General features: G+C 44.6%; 1 protein-coding gene and 1 pseudogene across 6 annotated transcripts in view; both read left to right on the top strand.

The window, feature by feature from the left end:
* The window catches only part of TBC1D22B (TBC1 domain family member 22B), a 99896-nt gene that overhangs the window by 48450 nt on the left and 25311 nt on the right, over positions 1-26135 (top strand). For 4 of the 6 annotated variants that reach the window (XR_012126420.1, XM_073225224.1, XM_037004466.2 and 1 more), the window contains exons 9-12: positions 14295-14401; positions 14877-14952; positions 17226-17404; positions 17662-17757. Coding sequence is in view for 5 of the 6 variants with exons in the window: in XM_073225224.1 (XP_073081325.1) it covers positions 14295-14401; positions 14877-14952; positions 17226-17404; positions 17662-17757 (458 nt within the window). In the remaining variant the exon portion in view is untranslated. The remainder of the gene's footprint in view (positions 1-14294; positions 14402-14876; positions 14953-17225; positions 17405-17661; positions 17758-26135) is intronic. The other 2 variants (XM_037004472.2, XM_017658260.3) reach the window with 1 other exon arrangement.
* On the top strand, positions 20117-25390 carry LOC118970184 (cytosolic iron-sulfur assembly component 2B pseudogene; annotated as a pseudogene).

Raw genomic sequence — 26135 nt, 5'->3', positions numbered from 1 at the left:
CTGGGAAGCATGAAGGGGCTCTGTCCTCATGGCAGAACATATGCCACTGGCCTGCGACCCCTGCCAGTGCCATAGGCCATCCTGAGGGCTGCCCTGCCCATGGCAGCTCAGGGGATTAACCCAGAGGCTGCTCCCTGTGCACAGTGGACCAGCACAGATAGCGGAGACAGAGAGGCACAAAGAGGCTTTGCTCTTGAAGCAGAACACGCGCTGCTTGCCTGTGACCCCCGCCATTGCCCTAGGCCATTTTGAAGGCTGCCCCACCCACAGCTTAGGGGATTAACCTGGAGGCTGCTCCTTGTGTATGGTTAACTGGTACAGAAAGCGGAGACAGGCAAGGTGACCAGCAAGCAGGAAGGGACTTTGTTCTCCCAGCTGACAAATGCACCACTTGCTGGCAACCTCTCCCATCACCATGAAAAGGCAGAAGAACCTTGTTCAGTCCAAAATCCCTCAAACACCAGAGAGAGGGCTTGGTGAGATTGAAATCACCAATCTTCCTGAAAAAGAATTCAAAATAAAAGCCATAAGCATGCCGATGGAGCTACAAAGAAATATTCAAGAGCTAAGGGATGAATTCAGGAGGGAGATAGCAGGAATGAAACAAACAATGGAAGGATTTAAGAACAGACAGGATGAGGTGGAAGAGACAATGGAATAGAAATCAGAGAACAGGAATACAGAGAAGCTGAGGCAGAAAGAGTTAAAAGGATCTCTAGGAATGAAACAATATTAAGAGAACTGTGTGACCAATCCAAATGGAACAATATTAGCATTATAGGGGTACCAGAAGAAGAGAGAGCAAGAGGGATAGAAAGTGAAGAAATAATTGCTGATAACTTCCCCAAACTGGGGAAGGAAATAGTCTCTCAGATCATGGAAATCCACAGATCTCCTAACACAAGAGACCCAAGGAGGACAACACCAAGACATATAATAATTAAAATGGCAAAGATCAAGGACAAGGACAGAGTATTAAAAACAGCCAGAGAGAGAAAAAAAGATCACCTACAAAGGAAAACCCATCGGGCTATAATGAGACTTCTTAGCAGAAACCTTACAGTCCAGAAGGGAATGGCATGATACACTCAATGCAATGAAACAGAAGGGCCTCGAACCAAGAATACTGTATTCAGCAAGATTATCATTTAAATATGAAAGAGGGATTAGACAGTTCCCAGATAAGCAAAAGTTGAGGGAATTTACCTCCCACAAACCATCTCTACAGTGTATTTTAAAGGGACTGCCCTAGATGGACATATGCCTAAGGCTAAATAGCTGTCACCAGAGAAAATAAAACCACAGCAAAGAAAGTAGACCAAACAAATACTAAATAAACTATCCACAAAATCAGTCAAGGGAAACACAAAGAGTACAGAATATGACACCTAACATATAATGAGTGGAGGAGGAAGAAAAACAAGGGAGAGAAATAAAGAATCATCACACTGTTTGTAATAGCATAATAAGTGAGTTAAGTTAGACAGTTAGATAGTAAAGAAGCTGCCCTTGAACCTTCGGTAACCATGAATCCAAAGCCTGCAATGACAATAACTACATATCTATTGATAATCACTGTAAATGTAAATGGACTGAATGCACCAATCAAAAGACACAGAGTAATAGAATGGATAAAAAAGCAAGATCTATATGCTGCTTACAAGAGACTCACCTCAAACCAAAAGATATACACAGACAGAAAGTGAAAGGATGGAAAAAGATATTTCATGCAAACAATACAAAGAAAAAAGCAGGTGTTGCAGTACTTGTATCAGACAAAATAGACTTCAAAACAAAGAAAGTAACAAGAGATAAAGAAGGACGTTACATAATACTAAAGGGGTCAGTCCAACAAGAGGATATAACTATTATAAATACATATGAACCCAATACAGGAGCCCCGACATGTGAAACAAATACTAAGAGAATTAAAAGGGGAAATAGAGTACAATCCATTCATTCTAGGAGACTTCAACACTCCACTCACTCCAAAGGACAGATCAACCAGACAGAAAATAATTAAGGACACAGAGACACTGAACAACACACTAGAACAAATGCACCTAACAGATATCTACAGAACTCTACACCCAAAAGCAGCAGGATACACATTCTTTTCAAGTGCACATGGAACATTTTCCATAATAGACCACATACTAGGCCACAAAAAGAACCTCAGTAAATTCAGAAAGATTGAAATTCTACAACCAACTTCTCAGATCACAAAGGTATAAAACTAGAAATAAACTGTACAAAGAAAACAAAAAGGCTCACAAACACATGGAGGCTTAACAACATGCTCCTAAATAATCAATGGATCAATGACCAAATTAAAACAGAGATCAAGCAATATATGGAGACAAATGAAAATAATGGCACAATGCCCCAACTTCTGTGGGATGCAGTGAGGGCAGTTCTAAGAGGAAAGTATGTAGCAATCCAGGCCTATTTAAAGAAGGAAGAACAATTCCAAATGAATAGTCTAAAGTCACAAATATTGCAACTGGAAAAAGAAGAACAAATGAGTCCCAAAATCAGTAGAAGGAGGGACATAATAAAGATTAGACAATAAATAAATAAAATTGAGAAGAATAAAACAATAGAAAAAATCAATGAAACCAAGAGCTGGTTCTTTGAGAAAATAAACAAAATAGATCAACCCCTAGCCAGACTTAGTAAGAGAAAAAGAGAATCTACACACATAAACAAAATCAGAAATGAGAAAGGAAAAATCACTATAGACACCACAGAAATACAAAGAATTATTGGAGAATACTATGAAAATCCACATACTAACAAACTGGATAACCTAGAAGAAATGGACAAGTTTCTAGAAAAATACAACCTTCTAAGACTGACCCAGAAGAAACAGAAAATCTAAACAACCAATTATCAGCAATGAAATTGAATTGGTAATCAGAAAACTACCCAAGAACATTCTGGACCAGATGGCTTCACTGCTGAATTTTACCAGACATTTAGAGAAGACATAATACCCATTCTCCTTAAAGTTTTACAAAAAAATAGAAGAGGAGGGAGTACTTCCAAACTCATTCTATGAAGCCAGCATCACTCTAATACCAAAACCAGGCAAAGACACAACAAAAAAAGAAAACTACAGACCAATATCCCTGATGAACATAGATGCAAAAACACTCAACAAAATATTAGCAAACCGAATTCAAAAATACATCAAGAGGATCATACAGCATGATCAAGTAGGATTCATCCCAGGGATGCAAGGATAGTACAACATTCGAAAATCCATCAACATCAACCACCACATCAACAAAAAGAGGGACAAAAACCACATGATCATTTCCATAGATGCCGAAAAAGCATTCAACAAAATTCAAAATCCATTCATGATAAAAACTCTCAACAAAATGGGTATAGAGGCCATATATGACAAACCCACAGTCAACATCATACTTAACAGTGAAAAGCTGAAAGCTTTTCCTCTAAGATCGGGAACAAGACAAGGATGCCCACTCTCCCTGCTTTTATTCAACATAGTATTGGAGGTCCTAGCCACGGCAGTCAGACAACACAAAGAAATAAAAGGCACCCAGATTGGTAAGGAAGAAGTCAAACTGACACTGTTTGTAGATGACATGATATTGTAGATAAAAAACCCTAAAGAATCCACTCCAAAACTACTAGAACTAATATCTGTATTCAGCAAAGTTGCAGGATACAAAATTAATACACAAAAATCTGTTGCACTTCTATACATTACGATGAACTAGCAAAAAGAAATCAGGAAAACAATTCCATTCACAATTGCATCAAAAAGAATAAAATACCTAGGAATAAATCTAACCAAGAAAGTGAAAGACCTATACCCTGAAAACTATAAGACACTCCTAAAAGAAATTAAAGAGGACACTAATAAATGGAAATTCATCCTATGCTCTTGGGTAGGAAGAATTAATATTGTCAAAATGACCATCATGCCTAAAGCAATCTACAAATTCAATGCAATCCCTATCAAAACACTGACAGCATTCTTCAATGAACTGGAACAAATAGTTCTAAAATCCCTATGGAACCACAAAAGACCCCAAAAAGCCATAGGAAGAATAAGGCAGGGGGGACCTTGCTTCCCAACTTGAAGCTCTACTACAAAGCCACAGTAATCAAGACAATTTGGTACTGGCACAAGAACAGACCCATAAACCAGTGGAACAGAATAGAGTCCAGATATTAACCCAGGCATATATGGTCAATTAATATATGATAAAAGAGCCATGTACATACAGCGGGGAAATGATAGCCTCTTCAACAGATGGTGTTGGCAAAACTGGACAGCTACATGTAAGAAAATGCAACTGAATTACTGTCCAACTCCATACACACAGTAAACTTGAAATGGATCAAAGAACTGAGTGTAAGTCATGAAACCATAAAACTCTTAGAAGAAAACATAGGCAAAACCCTCTTGAATATAAACATGAACAACTTCTTCATGAACATATCTCCATGGGCAAGGAAACAAAAGCAAAAATGAACAAGGGGGACTATGTCAAGCTAGAAGCTTCTGTACAGCAAAGGACACCATCAATAGAACAAAAGGCATCCTACAGTGTGGGAGAATATATTCATAAATGACATATCTGATAAAGGGTTGACATCTGAAATATACAAAGAGCTCATGCACCTCAACAAACAAAAAGAAAATAATCCAATTAAAAAATGGGCAGAGGATCTGAACAGACACTTCTCCAAAGAAGAAATTCAGATAGCCAACAGGCACATGAAAAGATGCTCCACATTGCTAATCATCAGATAAATGCAAATTAAAACCACAGTGAGGTATCACCTCACACCAGTTAGGATGGCCACCATCCAAAAGCCAAACAACAACAAATAATTGGCGAGAATGTGGAGAAAGGGGAACCATCCTACACTGCTGGTGGGAATGTAAATTACTTCAACCCTTGTGGAAAGCAGTATGGAGGTTCCTCAAAAAACTAAAAATAGAAATATGATTTGACCCAGGAATTCCACTTCTAGGAATTTACCCTAAGAATGCAGCAGTCCAGTTTGAAAAAGATATATGCACCCCTATGTTTATCGCAGCACTATTTACAACAGCCAAGAAATGGAAGCAACCTAAGTGTCCATCAGTAGATGAATGGATAAAGAAGATGTGGTTACATATACACAATGGAATATTATTCAGCCATAAGAAGAAAACAGATCCTACCATTTGCAACAACGTGGATCGAGCTAGAGGGTATTATGCTCAGTGAAATAAGCCAGGCAGAGAAAGACAAATACCATATGATTTCACTTATCTGTGGAGTATAAGAACAAAGCAAAAACTGAAGGAACAAAACAGCAGCAGACTCACAGAACCCAAGAATGGAGTAACAGTTACCAAAGGGAAAGGAACTGGGGAGGATGGGTGGGAAGGGAGGGTAAGGGGAGAAAGGGGCATTACTATTAGCACACATAATGTAGGGGGTGGGCACAGGGAAGGCAGTGTAGCACAGAGAAGGCAAGTAGTGATTCTGTAGCACCTTACTACACTGATGGACAGTGACTGTAATGGGGTATGTGGTGGGGACTTGATAATGGGGGGAATCTAGTAACCACAATGTTGCTCATGTAATTGTACATTAATGATACCAAAAAAAAAAGATATATGTACCCCCTATGTTCATTGCATCATTATTTAAAAGAGCAAAAACCCATGTGTCCATCTATAAATGAATAGATAGAGAAGATCTGGCATATATATACATAATATACTCAGCCAGAAAAAAAAAAAAGGAGTATGAGGGCAGTGGAACTCCAGAAGGGAGGTCTTTCCCAGACCTCTGATTTACGCGTCCAGTTTCCTGAGTGACATTTCCCCTTGGATGTCACAGATCAGTTAGGATAAACTTGGCTGCTTGTGACAGGGAACCCCACATAATAGTACATTTAGCAAGATAGAAAAGCTTATTTCTCTGACATTCAAAGTCAGGAAGTAAGTAGTCCAGGGCATACGTGCTGCTCTAAGATATCAAGCATCAGACTCCTCTCATTGTCCCATTCTCAGCATGTGGTTTCCTTCTTGTGATCCAAGGTAACAGTCTGTGCTCCCACCATCACATCTATATCCCAGCAAGTATGGAAGAGGAAAGAAAGAAAAGCATACTCCTTCCATTTAAGGACACTTCCCAAAGCTGTGTATCATGCTTGGGTTTAAATCTCTTACGTCTGGACTTAGTATTAGGGCCATATGTAGCTATAAGTGAGGCTGGAAACCGTCTATATCCCAGGTGGCCAGTACCTTAAAGTCCCCTTCACCAAGAAGGAAGGGGGAGAGGTTATTTGTGGACAACCCACGACCTTTGCTACCCCTAGGTCCTCAGTGTTTTACTAACTCCTCCCATGCTAAGAATTGTGTATGATTTTTTTTCTCACTCCTTTATATGTAGTCAGTTACAAAACTCTGATGATTTTGTATCCTAAATCTTCCTTGAATCTGCTTCCCTCTCCATGCTTATGACTGCCCTCAGCCAGGCCTGGGTTGCTGAAGTGGCCAATTGTGTTTCCCACCTCTGGTCTGATCCCCTTTAAACCCATCTTCTGCAACATTCAAACACAGACTTGCCCATGCAGCTCCTCTGCCTGAAACCCTTCAGTAGATCCCATCACCTACAGGCTAAATGTCCAGGTTGCCTAGCTTGTTGTGCAAGGCCCTGTGTGACCTGCTCCCTGCCTCATCCCTGGACTCAACAATCCCAAATTGACAGTTTGAGCCTAAAGCCTCATCCTGCTCCATCTCTTTATCCCCTGGGCTGATTCTTGCACGTCCTTTACAAAAGGAAGTCTGTCCTGGGAGCCTCCCACTCCCACCCCTACCACCTCTATAGTACTCTTTCCATGACCCTGTACATTTCTTTTGTAGCACTTTATCACACCAGTTATTGTCTGTGTTGCCTTCCAGCCCTCTGCCACCAGACTTTATGATTCCTTGAGATCAGAGGCTACCATATACATCTTTATATTCCCAGTGTCTTCATTTTCATTCCAGAATAGGCATTCCATACATGTCTAAATGAATGGAAGAATGAAAATGTCTTGATAACTTTCCAAAATATTCAGGAATTAGTATAGCTTTGCTGGGCTTGGCCACTGGAGGGCAGTGAACTACAGTATTTTGGAACTGTGCTGAGTCAGCCAAAAGTTCATTCCGTTCTAAGGGATGGAGATGGAGTACTATCACCACTCAGTCAGCAAGTATTTATTGAGCACCTGTAGTGCTCCAGGCACTGCTCTAGGCACTGGGGATCTGACCATACACAGGGTAAACAGAAATCCCTGCCTTTTACTTCTAGGTATTTATGCAAGGAAAATGAAAGCTTACCACCCCCAAAAGGTTCTATAAAAATATTTATAGCAAACTTATTCATATAGACAAAAACTGGAAATGACCCAACTATCCATTAACAGGAAAATGAATATTCATATGATGGGATATGAATAAAAAGAAAAAGGATATTTTTATTTGAGCAATAAAAAGGAACAAATTATTGATAAACACAACTTGGAAGAAACCATCTCAAAAACTGTTTTGTTGAACAAAAAAAGCCAGATACCAAAAAAAGCATACCTTGTATGATTCCATTTAAATGGAGTTTAAAAATAATCCAGTAGTGCTAGAAATCAGAATAATCATTGACTCCGGTGGAAAATTAGGAAGAGGCATGAGGTGCTCTTCTGGGGTGATGGAAATGTTGTCTGTTTGGCCTGAGGCATTTTTTTACACAGATGTATACATGTTTCAAAACAGAACTGTGTGCTTCTGTGTAGTCTAATGCATACAAATTATATGTAAAAAGAGAGCCCTTCATAGAGCTTAAATTCTGATGGGCAGAAAGAGACAAATAGAAAAATAGGTCATGTGTTTGTTGGCTTGTGATAAGTGCTGTGTAGAAAAATGAAGCAGGAAAGAAGGACAGAGATGTGCTCTGTTGGTGAGAGTGGGAACAGGAGCAGGTTTCAAACAGGGTAGTGAGCCAGGGTCACCCTTAAAAGAGGACCTTGGAGCCAAGTCCTGAGGTGAGGGGGCTAGGCATGCAGTTCATTTTTGATAGTTAACACTCAAGTTTTCATAGAAAAGGAGTTATTAGTAACTCCCTGCATGCCCAGGTATCATGACCCTGTCGCCATGTCTTGTTCCTGGGCTGCTGCAGATTATCCTCTGGCTCCACGCTCTCAGTTCCTGGGAGGCTTCATTCTCCATCTCATATCCAACTCTGCACGGGATAGCTGCCCTGTGGGTCCTGTCATTCTGTATCTGGCGAGGTGTGGAGGCGAAAGATGAAACTGGACAAACCTCCATAGTAATGGTGGGTTTTCATTTTCTTAAGAGGACATTCCATTTTGCTCCTTAAAATGTAAACTTTACATTGAAGTATAATGGACATTTTTTTTAACTAAGTTATTGATATACAATCTTATGAAGATTTCATATGAACAACATTGTGGTTTCAACATTCGCCCATGTTATCAAGTTCCTCCCACCCCAACCCATTGCAGTCACTGTCTATCAGTGTAACAAGATGCTATACAGTCACTGAAGTATAACACATTTTTAGAAGCACATATATCATGCGTGCACAGCTCGATAAATTTCTCCTGCGTACTCAGCACCCATATGAAGACATGGAACATTTCCAGCACTGCAGAAGTCCCCTATGTTCCCTTCTAGTCCTTCCATTCCCTACGCCCATCAGGGTAACTGCTGACTTCTAACCTTTATTAGTTTTGCCTGTTTTTAAACTTTATATAAATTGAATTGTATAGTACAGATATTCCATTTTCCATTTTAATGCTATTAGTTTGGAGGAAATCGATTAGCACTCACCCTGTTTGGGATTCTAACCCTTTCCTCAAGATGCCTCCAGCGCCCATCTTCATAGATGAAGCAGCCTCATAGGCGATAGGCAGTTGAGTAATATTTGCGGCTCTTCCCAGCAATAGACATATATGTGGAGACAGCCCAGCCAGAGTGCTTAGCTCAGCCGCTTTCATCTGACCCTTGACAGCAGTGTGTACATGTGGCAGGATGTCCAGTGCTGGATTCCCTACTGTGTAGGAGGCAAGTTGTGGCTGGTCCCCTCCGGGGCTCTAAGTCCTAGCCTGCTCCCTCCCTGGCAGTGAGTAGCATGTGTGCTCACCTGCTCGCTGTCTCTCATCTGACCCAAAAATAAGTGAGAAATCCTAGCAGAGGAGAACTTGAGACAGCCAGCGTAGTCAAGATGTTTGAACCTGGATGCAGAGTCTCTGGGCAGCTGACAGTGGCCCTGGGAGCTCTGGATTCCCTAGAACCTGTTCACATCTGCAGTGCCTTGGTGACGTGCTACCTGCCTCTGGGTGGTCTTTGGGAAGGCCCTTGAAGACTATGTGTGCTAGACCTGGCCTTTCCCTCGCCCCCATAACCTGAATACTCATGTGGTTTGGGCCTATATAATCTGGGGTCCTGCAGCCAGTATCAAGCAGCCAGGTTAACCAGCAGTGAGCCACTCATGTTTGCCAAATAAACGTTAAAGTAGTACAGGAACCTGAGGAAAACAGAAAAAAATGTGATGGTTTGTTTGTTTTTAAAATCAATTTCAACAAGGGTATCCTGTCACGTGTACATCCAGGCTACCTCACACTGAGTAGTGTACAGTCAGAAGTCATGTATCACTCGAGTTAATATCTGCCTTTTGGTCACTACCTTGATTGACAGGTGGAGTGTCAGGAAGGTCATGGTCAGCAGCTTCTGTGCATCTTTAAAACAGCATGTCTCCTCTCTCACAGTCTGGAACATGGTCCTCATGAAACCGAACTGCCTCCCCGTGGGTCTCTGCTCTGTAGGAACCTCAGAAGAAGTCTTCCCTCTGATCTTCTCCCTGGAAGAGGCCAGCTCTCCTTACTCTCTCTCTGTCAGTGGCTGACATTCCCAGGATTAGCCTCATGCCCTCCCCACACTAAGGCCTGCAGTGGTGTCCTTGTCCTGGCTGCTCCGTCAGACACTGGCCTGAAAATGCCAGATGAATAACACCCCATAATGCATTTATAGAGCCCTTGAACCACTGTAGCATTATTACCTGCAGTGATCAGATGAACTCCTTGATACTTAAAACTATGTTTTCTGAATGAAATATTTAAGTTCCTATTTTATGAGGTTCTTTAGATTGTGGCCAAAAAAATTTATTTTGCCCTTTTCTCAGTCAGTTTACTTTTGTGATCAGAAAATATTAATATAAGCTATTCTTATGAGTCCAGTTTTTAAAAAACAAGACAGGAATCAGAGGCTTTGTTTCCTGAGCTTTAGAAAATAGAAAGGCTGTCTACAGCCTGATACCTTTGAATCCTTTCTTGCCTGTCCGTAGGGCTGAATCATTCCAACCAAATAAATCACAAAATCTAGAAATTGCCCTGTGATCACAGGTGGTCCTGGGAGATGCCTAGAGCAGTGAATAGACAAGTTATTCTTGTCAGTTTAAGCAAAACCAGTGCTTCCCAAAGCTGTTGGGGAGTTTCCAAGGCACACGTGAGGCTGATTTTAGGCCCAGGATTTGGAGTTGTCTGAAAAATAAACACTTAACTGGAGCCTCCACTCAAGTACATTTCATCAACTAATAAATGGGCATGTTCTTATCAAGGCCAGAGTGGGCAATTTGATTTTTATAAAGAGCTTTGGGTTCCCTCCTTTTGGATGTTTGCCTCTTAAAATAGCTGTAAAATATCCTTAACATCTCATTCACTCCAGTCTGAGTCCTGGCTGCTGGTGCTGTGTAATGACAACCCGAGATGTTGCCCTCATTTGAGACTGTGTTGTTGGCATGGTTTCCCATTCCAGCTTCAGTGGTATGCTGGATTTTCTCAAGTGGGGTGTTTAATGATCCTTCTGAACAGACTGTTTATGCTGAATGAAGCCCTTGAGAGAGCATTTGGGCCTCCCTTTCTCTGCTGCTTTTTGCTGGTGTACTCAGCTCATGGTTTTTGACTGAATGTGTGAATTTTTCCTCCCAGCAGGCAGAACGGTCAAACTAAACTCTCCCCTTGCTCTCTGCATTGCTGGTAAACTATCCCGCCGTCTATGAAAGCCAAGGATGAGTGAGCAGGCCAGGCGTAAGGGCAGATCATGGGGAAACAACGGCCCCTGACTCAGGGCTCCCAGAGGTGGTTCAGCATCTTGTCTGTTGACCCCATGCACCCTTGGCAGCTGAAGGCTTGAGTGACATCTTACCAACTTGAGATCTCATGTGTTAGATTTTCCTCTTTAAGACCAAAAGGTGGAACTGGAAAGCTTTAAAAATTGATTTATTTTTAAGCTGTGTTTGGGGGTAGGTTAGGTTTGGCAGCAAATACAATGATCCAAAATAACAGTGGCTTAAACAAGATATTTTATTTGTTCCTCATTTAGTGACAGTAATACTAGCTGACATTTACTTAACGCTTATTTTGTGCCAGGCACTGTTGTTAGCACTTGTCACATATGAATTTATTTAATCCTTACAATATTCTGTGACACTGGTAGGATGTTACCACCTTAACAGATGAGGAATTGAGGCACAGTAGGTAAAGTCATTGGCCTACAGCCGCATAGCAAGTGAGTGACAGAGCCAGGACTTGTAACTCTTTAACTGCATGTGTTCTGTCTGACAAAAAAGCCACAGGCCACCAGGGCCGATATGGCAGCTGTGTTCCCCTTTGTCCTTGGGCACCCAGGCTCTTTCTCCCCGGTTACTCCACTGTGCGTATTTTCCATTCCCAGTTACATTTCCACCGCAGTGTTCTGGAATTGTAGAATGGCCACCTTGGAAATGGATGTCCATTTGGGAAACTCGCTGAGGAATGGGAGCGGCCTTTGTCTTGAGCCTCCCTTGTGGGTTTCACATTTTTCTTATAATCCTGTTCTCATAAACAGGGAGCAAATGCCTGGGAGCAACAGTTAGATCAGCAGCCACGCTCCCTAGAAGGGACAGTGCTGTCCTTGTTACTGCTGTGCCTGGGCCTAGAGAGTGGTCTGGCAGAACCGGTGGCCCATACAGTTCTTATATGGGGTCAAAGGGAACAGTTCCTTGAGGCACTGTTGGTGGTAGTGGGGGCTGGAGGTACCTGGGTATCCGTCTCTGGGGAAATGGACATGTGAGGTAGTGGAGGTACATGTGGAGCAGTAAACTAGAGTGTGTACAGCAACACAGAAGGGTCTTAGAAACATAATATGAAGCAAAAAGAAAAAGAAGACTATGTCCCAGCATACCTTTGAGGCTGGAATGGGAAACCATGTGAGCAACACAGTCTCGACCTAAAGCCCAGTATCATTTAACTAAATTAATAGTATATATATGGCCACCCCAAAAACACCCTACATCATAAGTGTTTTAAGTTAGGGAAAAAAGAAAGGTGGTATTTCTTGGAAGGGTTTTTTTTTTTTAATGTGATTTCTCAAATGGGCCTTTACATATTATCTAAAGTCTTATTTTCTGAAAGTTTAATGTTATTTTATAACATCTTCTATATTCTTTTTTTTTAGTGATAAAAGGCAGTAGTCAATTGTAGTTCTTTTTTTCCTAAAATAATGTACATTTTTCCCCTGACTATAGAAATTATGCTTATTCTAAAAATTCTGAAAAGTCTAGTAAAGCTTAACGAAAATAAAAATCCTTTATCCCTACCACTTAGGGAATAAACGCTGTAAATCTTGTGATATATGTTGTCTTTCCTTTGTGCTTATATAAACACACATAAATATTGTATGTACAGTAGTTGGGAGTATACTATAAATAATTGTGTACCTTTTTTCCTGTAATACTGTGACAGGCTTTCTCGTGTCACTACAAATTCTGAATAAACTTCATCTAAAATAAACTGTATTGTGCCCACTGTGTGCCAGGTGCTGTTGTTAGCACTCTACATGTGTTAACTAGCTGTATGGCTGAACTTTCAAGTTGCTGCCAGGGTCATAGCTTTTCTGACAAAGTACCCCACTTTCCCCAAAAGCATTCTCACAGCCCTTGATGTCCATTAAAAAACACTGTATAGGATGAGAATCTGCGAGTTGCTGCACGTTGTCCCAGGGAGGTTCAGTTGTAGGTCTTAGTAATAATTCTCATAAATGAAAAGGCTGGATTCTGAATACATTTGGTTGGGTATCCGTGTCTCTCTGCCGCACCAGGAACCTCAGTGAATATGTTTTCAAAATAGGGTTTGTGGGCCTAAGGAGAAAAGCAGCCTCTGGCACAGAACTGCAGGGCCTGAACATTTCATGTGTGGCCTCTGACAGGCATGCATGGGTCTGTGGGCTGAGGTAGCCTGTCTTAGAGGGCAAGGAAAGCCTTCGTGGTTCTTCCACCTCTCTGTGGCAGGAGGGAAATACCACATGGCCTTTTCCTCCAGGTTTGTAGATGACTCCCTATGTCCTGCCCCCTTGGCTGTCAAACCAGCTAAACAGCTTCTCCTGTTACTTAGTGTCGGGTTTCCATTTGAAGCTAGTAGGTAGTCTTCTTTGAAGAGGGCTAAAGAAGCTTGGGAAATGCTGGCTAAGCGAGGTTAACCAGATTTACTTAATGCAAAGTTTCTTGTAACTCCGCCTGTCCTTTTGTATGCTATGATCGATGTGGCTCTTCAAGGTGAGTTTATAATGCAGCATTTCTCAACCATATTGTCTCCAGAACCCATTTTTTTCTTGAGTATCCTATAGGATTGATGTTTTACAGAACCCATTTTAGGAACGGCTACCTTGTTGAAATTAAATCCTAGAAGTTCCCAGAAGTTTGGGCTCTCCTCCTTCACATGCTAATCTTCAATTCTGAATGGTGAGGCCATTGGTCTGCCTCGTTGGAATATGGGAATTCTATCTTTAAAATGAACTGTAGGAGCTATCCATCCCAGCTGTTCTCACTACATGTTAATGCGAGCATACTCAACAGCTCACTGTATTTCTTGAAATCAAGGAATTTTTCCAGACAATCTCTAGGGGCCTGAGTATAGTTCATTGAACATGAGTTCTGAAGTATCTTTTTCTAAAACTTATTGAACAAATGCAAGGGAAGAGAAAAATGTGTTGGACCCAGCAGAACTGGCGAGAGAAATGGCCTGCTCAGTGTTGTGGTGAGAACTTTCCTGGGACATCCTCGCATACCCGACAGTGGGAGGAGGAGGCCTGGGCTTGATCCTGGCATCAGCGTAGCCTGGCTCTTCCCTGGCTTTAAGGACTTCATTGAAGATACTAGACTTTTTCTTTCTCTTTCCATTTTTTAGAGAAGACCTATGGACTTTCTTCACCTTTTGTTTTACAGAAGAGGATGTGGAGAACTTTGACGTGACCAATTTATCTCAGGACATGCTGCGAAGCATTGAAGCTGACAGCTTTTGGTGCATGAGCAAGCTGCTGGATGGCATCCAGGTGAGCCAGTCCTGCCCTTGTGGAATGCCTGCGTGTGGGGGCATCCTGCAGGCCTTTGAGCTCCTTATTTGCATTAGACAAGACCACCCCCCGCCCCACCAGCCAACCCAGCATGGTTCCTCCTCTGTTTAGTTCATCCAACTTTACCTCTTCAGTTAGCTTTACATCTTTCAAAAGGCAATGGTCTAGTGTCCCCTGGAGACAAAGGAAGTCTCCATGCTGCCCTGGCTTTGTCTTCAGAGTATGCCCTTCCTTCCTGCTACAGACGTGGAGCCGTGTGGTCTGCTTCCACAGTGCAGAGCTCTCTTAGGCTTTCCTCACACTCTGCTGTTCTGTAGATTCCTTTGTTCCCCAAAACACTGGCCCTGGCTTTGGAAAAGCAGCCTGTGCTTTTAAATGTGTTGCAGTGACCTTGAGGGATGGCAGCATGAGTGTTTGGCATCCTTGGCCATCCTGGGTTCTATGTCATTTACAGGATAACTACACCTTTGCACAACCAGGGATCCAGAAGAAGGTCAAAGCACTGGAAGAGCTTGTCAGCCGGATTGATGGTAGGTTCAGAGGAAAAGGAATTCTCTAGCATAGCACCGTTGGTTCTGACCCAAGCCAGTTGTGCTCGTGGGTCCTCTCTTCCGCCGCCTTGCCAGCCATGACCCTTTCCAACCATTACCAGTGCACTCTGAGCTGTTGACAGTTCCACATCTCAACAGCAAGGAGAGGTGAGAACTCTACTGTTACCTCAAGTACTTTTTTCTCCTTAGTCTCTGTCACCAACTTCTATCAATTCTTCTTCAGCATCTCTTCTTGAATTCACCTTTTCTTCTCCATTCCCCTAGCCACAGCTCTGGTCCAGCCATGCCTAGATTTCTGCAACCTTCCCCTCGAAGGGCCTGCCTCCTCCATACTCCTTCCTCTTTCAAACTTTCTATCGCACAACTGCATCTTTCTAAAGCACTATTCTGGTCACATCCCTCAACTGCTCTGAAACCTCCTGCAGCTCTCTGTTGCTTTTAGCATCAAGTCTGCAGTCTGACCTTGTCCTTCATGTGGTGATGTAACTCAGGACTCCTAGCCTGCTGCAGGCTGATTCACTAGCAGGACTCTCCATAGCTCCCTGGGACCTAGCTGGGCCAGGGAAATGAGACGTGGCTCTTCCTGAAGCAGAAGGTATTTGAGAAACAGGAGCCTTACAGTAATTCTTTGGCTCTAGCTTGGAATCATGGAATGTTAGAACTAAAAGCAGCTCAGGAAGCCCTGCTGTTGACTGAAGGAGAAACCGAGGCCCAGGGTGAAATGTCAGAATTAAGTTTCATGAAGATCACATAGAACCTAATAGCAAGGTGTTCTGTTAAGCGGGATCTCTAGAACCAGTTAAGTTGTAAAGCTTCTTTTGGCCTCTAGCACTTACTACACAACTAATAAACCTCATTCCCTGGTTTTTCTGTCATGGATTTTATGCTTCACCAAAACATTGCCTTTCTCTCCCATACAAAAATTGCATATCTTTCTCTCTCCTTTCCCAGGTGTTCTCATCACAGAAACATTCCCTGATTTGTTCCACTTGCTCCAGCTTCCATTTATCACTTTGGATTTCAATCCTCCCAGCTTGTTTGCTTCTTTACAGTTGTTTCCTATTCACATTGTATGTGGGATGTTTTTTCCTTTTTGTCTTACTGCCCTGACCCCACTGTTAGCCCCACGGTGGGCCCCCATCCGGCTCTCTTGCATCCCTCACCTGGGCGCTGGTACAGGGTGTGTGCTGCCACCGGCAGAGGCATGAAGCTGTTGGCACGCCTGTCGTCAGTCAGGTTCCAGAGGGCAGAGGCCATGGTTTCTGCCCCTGTCAGCCCCATTCTTGTTTCTGCCCTCACAAATACCTGATAAATAAAGGCATGGTACTTTAAGATAGTGGATTTTTAAAATAGGTCTTTATTGTTTCTTTGAATTGTAGAATTAATTTTCATTATAAAAATTGAAGCAATTCAGAAAAGACACAAAAAGTAAAAATCTTCCCCTTCCTTAAATTCTTCTCCCCAGAAATAATCATTGTTAATAGTTACTCTTTCAAAGGTTGTACTAAGTATTTACCACATGCCAGGTGCTTTGAAAGCATTTTTATTTTCTCATTGTATCCTCCCCCAAACCTTCTGTGGTATGAGTGATTGTATCCAAGTTTTGTAGATTAGGAAACTGAGAAGGACAGCAATAAAAAAAAGTCCTATTAAGCATTATATGGAGGATGGTCATGTGGAACAGGGATCAGGTTTGTTGTGGATTTCTCCAGAATGTCACACAAACTCCTAGGAGTGGGAGTCAGGAGGGACGTAGTTTGTGTTGAATACAGCGAAGCACTTTCTGGTGGATCACTTAATGTATCAGTGGGAGAGGCTGACCTTGCGTGCAGTCAGTGAACGGCTTTCACCGGCTGTGTTTAAGTCCCTGCTGGCCGCCATCTGTCAGGGATGCTGACAAGGAAGTCCTCTCCAGTGGGAGGATGGCCAAGGGGACCCCCATGGTTCTTTTCCATTCTGGCTCCTTCTCTGATGAGGAATAAGGTCAGGCAGCCAAGTGAAGGTTATGTCTCCTGCTTTATGGCTAGAGAGGCCCCATGAAGGAAGAAAGCTTCCTAGAACATCACCTGGGATGTTAACCAGCTCTGTGTGCGGGACTGAGTTAACCATAGCGTTGCTGTGAGATGGTGGAATCAGACCTCAAGGACACTCAGAGGCCAGTTTGGCCTCTCTGTGTTGGGCTTCTCCGGGCGGGTATGGGGGCGTGTAAACAGAAATGGAAACTACCCTTTTGGCTCCTGGGACTCTTTCAGAGTCCAGTCCCCTAGGTTTGCCCTTGGGGCCGATGGCACTTCCTGTTTCAGAGCAGGTGCATAATCACTTCAGGAGGTACGAGGTCGAATACCTACAGTTTGCCTTCCGTTGGATGAACAACCTGCTTATGCGGGAGCTTCCCCTTCGCTGCACCATCCGCCTCTGGGACACATACCAGGTACAGAGACCCTCTGCCCCCTCCACGCCAGGCTGTCCCCAAGGCACCCAGCTCCTTGCCCTGAGTGTAGCTGCTCAGGAGGCCCCCCCCACCTCCTTTCGACTCCTGTGTCTCCCTTAGCCTCATGGGCAGGGCCTCTGCTAGTCTTCTCAGGCCTCTGCTTGCCCAGCTGGGAAGAGCTGCTGTGTCGCTTTCCCACCTTGTGGAAGGATTGGAACTGAGCGGACTGGAGACCTAACTGTTGTTTCTCTTCCCAGTCGGAACCAGAAGGGTTCTCCCACTTCCATCTCTATGTGTGCGCAGCCTTCTTGATCAAGTGGAGGAAAGAAATCTTGGATGAGGAGGACTTCCAGGTGAGTGTCCAGGAGCTCAGCCTGGGTTGGGGGTGAGTGAGCTTCAGGATGGGAGTTACCCCATTAGTGGGCTGCACAGATAGAAATGCCACAGCAGGTAGTCGGCTGGGAAGAGGAAAGGAGACGGTGCTCAGAAGCAGTTGCCCTTCCAATTGGGAAGTCACTGGGGTCCAGAATGCTTTAGTATGAAGAGGGTCTTAGCTCTAGAAAGACTGTAGCATGGCTGGACAGGCCTAAGAGACCTTTCTTTCATCATCAAGCATTGGTAGAATCCTGCCCGTGCTAGGTGCCCCTGAAGGCATAGGATATGTTGGAAAGTAAAACAGACAGAGATCTCTGTCCTCACAGAGCTTACACTCTAGTTGGGGAGAGACTTGCAATAAACAAAAGCATAGTAAATTAAAAAGGATATTAGAAGATAAGTTTTTTTTTAAGTAGAGCAGGATAAAGGGACTCTTAGGTAGTAGGAAGGAACAGGTTGCAATTTCAAATGAACTAGTCAACTCAGAGGCCCACTGAGAAGGTGACATTTGAGCAAAGGCTTGGGGAAGGTGAGGGAGAGAGGCATGTGGACATCTGGGGGAGGAGCATCCAGGCAGAGGGAACAGCCAGTGCAAAGGTATCAAGACAGTGACCAGTGTGGCTTGGAGCAGGGCAGCCTAGGGGAAGAGTAGGACGAGGAGAGGTCGGAGTAGTCACAGGGACCCAGATCGTGGAGGACTTTGTAGCTACTGCAAGGACTTTGACCTTTACTCTGAGGGGAACGGGAGCCTTAAGCAGAGGAGGGACATGATCTGACTTAACATTTTCAAAGGATCACTCTAGCTCTAGGTAGACTGTAGGTCTGGACAGGGGTACGGTGGACCGGGATGGTGGCAGTGGAGGTATGACAAGTGGCCAGATCTTAGATATGTTTTGTAGGTAGAGCTAGCAGGATTTCTTGATGAATTGGGTATAGAGTATGACAGAGAGGTATGAGTCAGGACAACTGTGAGGGAAGACCACAGGAGGAGCAGATTTACAGAGGAGGATCACAAGTTCACTCTTGGACCTCAGACCTCCGAATGGAGATGGAGGGGAGGGAAATCAATCTTACGCGTCTGCAGTTCAAAGAGAGGTCTGGCCTGGGCATATATGTTAGGAGCCTTCGGACAGTGGAGGAGATCCCTAGTGAAGTGAGAGGAGAGGACCAGGCCTGCTCCCCGGCACACTCCTATGTGAAGAGGCCAGGGAGGCGGTGTCAGAGCAAAGGAGGCAGAGGGGACAGCCAGTGAGAGCAGCGTCCTGGGAGCCCTAGGTGGGGATTGAGGAAGGACATAGGTTAGGAGGAAATGGGGATCGAGGAGACTCCCAACTGTGCAATGTTCATGGTTGTTATCTTGAGGGGCAGAGTGGACCTTTGTTTCTCTGCTTTGTACATTTCTAAACTGAGGGGTTTTCTTGGTTTCATTGTTTTGTTTTAAATGGGCCTGTCTTTCTTTTAAAAGCAGGGAGAAAAGCCAGAGAAGGTTGTGTGTTTTCTCAGGTCTAGGTAATTACATAGGTGTTCTCAAGAGCGGCAGCATCTCTGTGTGATCCCTGAGCAGTACCCTCTGTGATTAGTGTTGGATGGTTAAGGAACAGAAGCCTGTTCAGCAGAGAGATGGAAAGATAGGACCCGACCTGCCCAAGTATGACTCTTGGAAGAAAAGGGTAAGAGCGGGCTTCTGTGAGGAGGAGATGGTGCCCAGGCTGTGGGGAGCTGGTGAGGAGCCGAAGCTTCTGCTGACAAGCAGCATATGTGACGTCCTAGGATAAATGCGTACAAGGGGCTGGAGTGGCCTGTGCTGGGGCAAGCTATCAATTTTGATAATACGGTGGAGGTGGAACAGGATTTCAAGAGCTTGAAGTCTAATTTAGTTATCATGAGCCAGGCTCAGTGGGCCCTGTCATATGTGATAAAAGTGCTTCCCAGATTAGTTTAGGGAGGTGGAGATGATTCCTGGAATGGCTTTTAGCAATTTACAATATCGACAGAGCACAGGGCAATAGTCTATGACTTTAAAACTATGTTAGACACAGAAACGTTCTTCTTTATTGGGCAGCATATTCGATTATCTGATGGATTTGAAGTCTTTCCATAGTAACCCACAGAATAACAATGAGGTTTTTTGTCTGCTGCTGTGTTACCACCTCCGTTAGTCCTCTTCCTAGAGTCTCACCTCTTCCTTTAAGACAAAATAGAAGGGATAAACTGGATAATCTACAAAGTTCCTCCCAGCCCTGCAGTTCTATAATTCTGTGAATAACAAATGGAAAAATGTGCCTGGCTGTGTTAGGATAGGCTGTGCATGTTAGGAGACAGAGGCACGGCCCAGGCATGAGGAGCAAGAGGCCGAGAGCACTGAAACGCAGTGACACCGGCCCCCGGCCTCGCGGGAAGGCCGGGAAGGAAGGCACGTAGGTCCTAGGTGCGGCAGGGCCACCTGTAATTAAATGGCTGTGAAGGAAGCCCTGTAAAGGAATGCAGGTATCCCAGAAAACCAAACTGGCCCAGCCTGGGAGATAAGTTTTAGAGCTAAAAGCGGCAGAGAAAGTGAAGTAGCTGCAGAAATAAAAGTTAGAATTGTGGCAGTTTCAGCAGGCCAGCCATTTGTCACCCTTAAAGAGCAGGAAAGAAGAGCCAGCTGTAAGGGGAGACAGCGGAGGGCTATGGGGGAAGCAGCGCCCCTCCTACAGTTGGGGACTATGCAGAATAATGCAGTGGTGCAGCCACAGTTTGTGAAGCTGGACTGCCCGGGGTCAAACCCAGCTCTGTCACTTCCCTAAGTGTGCGACCTTAAGCAGGTAACTTGGTTCTCTGTTCCTGCCTTCTTACCTGTAAAACAGGGATAAGAATACCTGCCTCCTAGAGCTAGTGTAAGGATTAAATACACGTGAAACAATGAGAACGGTGTACTTGGCATGCAGCCCTCAACACAGTGAGCTTGTTGTCAGTGATGTTATTGCTCCCTGCTGTGTACTTCTGTGTCTGGGAAGCAGCGACACGACACACAGCTTTGGGAGCCCAAGTCTCTAAGTGGTTTTAACTTAACCTGAGGAGACCATGCTAGGCTGACGCTGGGTGAGCAGCCCGGGCTGGAGAGGAGACATCAGAGGGTTCAGAGGGCATGGGGCCAAAGGGCAGTGCCCCAGCTGTAGCAAAATCCCCCAGAAGGAAGGGCTCCCACTTCTCCTGGCTGAGCAGGTATCTGGGGTCACTACCTGGAAGGGGGCACCAAGAACTCGTGACAACAGGGTCACATTAACATGTGTCCTTCCTAAGACCCTTAAGCAAGGGAATCCGAGGCACATCTGTGCACGGGTGCTGTCAGAGCAGAGTGGCCCCGTCCTCCAGGCTATGGGCTGCTGTAGTGAGAGTGCCCCTCCCAGGGCTGGGCCAAGGCTTTTTTGTGAAAGAGGGGCCCTGGGCAATTCCGGCCCTCAGCCTGAGATGGTATAATAGGATAATGATGATAATGTTAGGTTGAATTTTATGAAATTGTTTGTGTAGGTCAGAATGGTCAGATAATGGCAATTTCATAAGGTTAAACCTAATCATAACTAATTCTAAGCACTTTTAACATACCAGGCACTATTATAAATGCTTATTTGTGTTAATTCATTTAATCCTCGCAGCAATCCCATAAGGTAGGTCATAACTGCTACCCCCACTTGACAAATGGGAAGCTGGGTCACGGTGAAATTAAGAAACTAGGCCAAGGTAACCCAGGGAGTAAGTGATGGAGACCCGGAGTCCCCGCTTTGGGCTTGGCTGGCGCTCCCCCTCCGGGCCTGGCCAGCCGCTTCCCAGCCTTTGGGGCTGAATTCACACCGTAGCTGCTCAGGTCAGGGATCCGCTTCTTCTGCTCCTCTCCACATTTCCCCTGCCCTCTACCCTCCACCACTCTTCCCTCCTTGTGAGGTCTGCTGGCAGGCTTTCTTATCACAAAATAAATGGTCAGAAAAACATGGGTTGTTGTAAAACTGAACGTCCTCCAAGGTCCTCCCTTTGGTCTCTGGCTTTTCTTGCTCCTGGGTGTGTTTCCTTCCACTGCCAGAAGGACCTGTGACCTCTCCACTGCCTTTGATGCTCTCCCTTCCAGAGAGCTTGAAACCACCCCCAGTCTCTGGGAGAGGAAGGGGCTGAAGAGCAGCACACCTGGCTGCAGAGGGAGCTTGGGGCAGAAGTGCAGGCCTGGGCCCCAGGCACCAGGAGCCACCGGCTTCAGGGCCACTTTGCATTAAGAGCTGAGTGGGCCTGGACGAGGGGTTCACTCAAGCCAGATTTTCAAAAAAACACTGTCCTGCTCTCTCTCATTTCTTACTTTAAAATAATTTTACTCCTACAAGAATGCAAAAATAGTAGGGCTCCCATATACCCTACCCATATCCATTTGCTATTTACATCTTACACACCATGTTATAATGAACCAGCCAGGAAATTTGAGTTGATAAAATACTGTTAATCTGTAGGCTTTGTTTGAATTGTACAAATTTTTCCATAATGTTCTTTTTTCTGGACTAGGATCCAATTCAGGGTCCTAATCTAGGACAGTTCCTTAGTCTGGCTTTGTCTTCCATGACAAAGAAAAATTTCACAACTTTTAAAGAGTACTGATTAGTTATTTTATAGAATGTCCCTTAGTTTGGGATTGCTTGATGCTTTTACATGATGACATTGAGGGTCATGCCTTTTTGGGAAGAAGCTGCAGAGATGACATGCCCCCCCTGGGGCATCTTATCAGAAGGGTGTGGTGCTGGCATGTCTCTTTACTCAAATACCTTAGGGGACTTCGCCAGGTTTCTGCCAGGTTTCTCTAGTGTACAGTTACTGTCTTCCCCTTGGTAATTAATATGTATTTTCTGGGGAGACACTTTGAGATTATGTAATTATGCTGTTTCTCAGCATTCTTTCACCCGCTAATTTTAACAGCCATTAATGGGTCTTGACTGTAACACTCTTTACTGTGATGTTTGGCTTATGGTGATTTTTTCTTTTCATCATTCCTCCTCTTTTTTATTAATTGGCATTCTACTCTAAGAGAGAGCTGTCCTTTCTCTCCCATTTATTTATTCCAGTAATTTACTTGTATCAATTATAGATTCATGGGTAGTTATTTTATGGGTTATCTGATACTGTCATCATGAAATTTGTTATTTAAATTGTTCCAGCTCTGGCCCTCGTGTGCTCTGCAAAGCTGGCTCCTGTGTCCTTTGGCCCCATCATTGTTAAGCACTTCCTTACTTTCTGGCACCACAATATGATCCCGTCTTATCTTGTATTTTCTTTGTCCCAGCCTTAGAATCAACCATCTCTCCAAGGTGCCCTGGGTAGGCCAGTTTTTTGCCACTAAAAAACATATAACGGTGTCATGATAACTTTGGAAGTAAGATTATAGGAAAGCATTAACGTGAAGTTCAAGAACAGGCAAAACTACCTGATGGTTTAGGTGAGGTCGGTGGTTGCAGTGGGGGTTGACTGTTGAGGTACATGAATCTCCTGGGGCACAGGAAGTGGTCTGGGTTGTGGTTACATATGTAAAAAGACATCCAGCTGTGCACTTAAGATTTGTGTTGTTCCTGTATACAAGTCAGGCCTCATTTAAAAAGTTAAAAACTGACTGGAGGAACATAGTAGAAGGGCACAAGATTCAGTCTGCATGAGGCCATCTTTGAAAAGCTAGGAGGAAGAAAGTAAATGGTGAAGGAAAATGCAACGACACAAAAATCTACCTACTACCCAAATCAAAATGGATAAATGCTTCCTTTTTCATGTGGGAATCTTTGTCTTAAGTAAGGATCTAATGTCATTCGCATCCTGGGTCCTGGAAGGGAAAAGGGTGACCACTAAGAATTCAGGGTTGCCAACTCATAGACCATTCAGTGGTGGTGGCTATGCAAGAGACGGTGTGGCATTGAGTGTGTTGGGGGCATGAGCAGTGATGGTAGAAGCCCCGTTGGCTGAAGGGACTCTTCAGCGGTGGTCAGATAGAGGGATGTCTGCTTGGACATGAGCACCCTAATTCATAACCAGCAGGTCCTCCATGTCTTTCCCCCAGCTGTGAGCCTGCAGGGCTGTAGCTGCCCAAGGAGGCCTGGCAATGTCTTTTGTTTCCACTACAGGTCTTAGAAGGAGAAGGAAAGCCAAGGGGACTATTCTGGAAACTAGGCTGAGCATGTGAGAGCTGAGAGGCCTGCTTTCCCCACTCGGATGTGAGGCCGCACCAAGAGCAAGCCCTTTGTGGCATCTGCCCTTGGCCCACACTTTGCTAGGTGGTGTCTCCCTGATGGCAAGGTAGAGGAGAGGACAGTGCAGCCATGCAGAGATCTGCAGCTGATCAGCCAGAGGCCTTCCAGGGGTGAGAGGTTGAGGTGTTGCGGGAGGGAAGAGGCAGAGAGAAGGCAGTGTGGCTACAGCATCACAGGATGAGCCGGGAATATTGCACAGACTGACTTTGGAGAGGTCCATGGGAAGGAGATTGGCCGTAATTCTAAGTCAGAGGGAAATTTGATCCCCTTTCCATGTCGTAGCAACAGTCCCAGCCCTGAAGCCTGTCCCAGTTGTATCTGGGCCTGGTCCTGCACTGCTGGCTCTTTGAGGATGGACTGAGGAGGGATGGCTTGGTCCCATCCGAGAAAGCCAGCAGAGTCAACTAGGGAGTGTTAGGGTTGTACACTTCATTGTGAAATAACAAAATCACAGCAATGAGAGAGGACTTTCCTGTCCTCTGGCCAAGGCTAAACCTGAAGTGTTAAATGAGACTGGGAAAGCCACAGAATTAGGTCACTGGAAAACATGTTTTTATTCCTGACACCCAGTGCCAGGAATATTTAGGCAGACTGTGTGTGTCAGACTTTGGGGGAGATCTTCCTAAGCAGGTTAATGTCAAATCCAGAAGCACAGGGAATCATTGAGTGGGTTCTGTGAGTGAGGGAATGTGTAGCGGGCATTCTGTGGGTCAGCGCACCACCACACAATCACAATCAAAATCAGAGGGGTTGCTGGGAGGGGGAAGGGAAACGCCTCCAAAGATCAAATTCAGTGCATTTACAAAAGCATGAGCTATGCCGAATTGTGGGCACTCAGAAAAACAACGTACAGAAAATTTGTACAGGCTGGCAATGCTTCCCTAGTGATGGGCAGCAGCAGTTGGGGGGCAGCCTCCTGCCAAGTGCTGACCCTTTCATCTGTGAGTGCTCTCAGGAGCAGCTGGTGACCAGAGGCAAAGAGGACAAGTGGGTTCCAATAGTGTTGGCATGTGCAACACCATCTGATTTGCTCCATCGGTGACCTGGAGCATCGACCTAGGCCAGAAGAATTGAATGTAATAGCAAAAGTCTGGATTCAGGTGAGCAACCCGAGTCCACAGTGGCCACAGCCTTCACACCCACCATTCCACACTGTAGCATGACTACCCTTATTGACCTGTCCATCAAGGTCAAACTTCTGTGATCCCTTCCGTGTTGCAGGATGGTTGTACACATTTCACCAGGGACCCACACCTTGGAACGTACAGTGTACCAGTGTCATGCAGATGAGCAGGTGGCAGCTGCCCTGGAGAACACCCGTCTGCTGGAGGCTGTAAACTAGTGCCTGTTGGTCCACTCCTGAGCCTGGCTTTTAGTCCCCAGCCCCACCCAGGCAGAACACACAGCCATGTATTCTTAAATCACTGACAATGAGAAACTAATGTTTTGCATTAAACCTTTAATTTATATTAAAAAAAATTGCATAGAATACAGTAGTCCATAGGAAGCCTGTAAACTGTTCAACTATAAATAATGTATCTAGGGAAAGTATGCGTGCCTGAGTCAGAGAGAAGACACCTAAGTAAATGCCTGCTTACTTGCCCCCCGGCCTAAAAAGTTATCTCTAGAAAACCAGCATCTGTGAGAGCCCAGAAGGGCAAGGGACCCCACAAAGATCCCGGCTGCTGCCAGTAAGGCCTCAGATAGCCCAGAACTGATTTCAAGAAGCACCATGCAGGGGACTGCAAGCACTAATAATCAAAGTTCCTTTAAATCAATAAAAAGGGAACTGGCAGGGGAGTCAGTGGAGCTAGCTGACGACTCTAAACCAGTGTGAGCTGGCCTCAGAATCCTCGGCTTTCATTGTGCGGAAGAAAACCTTGGAGAGATTCCCACTCTGAAAGCGTCTATTGTAGGAGATAGGTCAGAGTTATTAAATGAAATAGTGCTAAGCCTGTGGGATATTCCAGGCCTAAATAACAAGTGAATTGCAATAAATCCCTTGAACCAGATGGCATCCGCCCACCATTTCTGTAGGAACTTACGGGTGGGACTGTGGGGCATTGCGCAAACGTGGGCCCTGCCTTTATAGACGTCAGGTAAGCTTC

Source organism: Manis javanica, chromosome 16 (assembly GCF_040802235.1).
Source record: "Manis javanica isolate MJ-LG chromosome 16, MJ_LKY, whole genome shotgun sequence".
NCBI classification, from domain to species: Eukaryota; Metazoa; Chordata; class Mammalia; order Pholidota; family Manidae; genus Manis; species Manis javanica.
The sequence above is the reverse complement of the archived record's forward strand: the minus strand, read 5'-3'. Positions and strand labels throughout refer to the sequence as shown.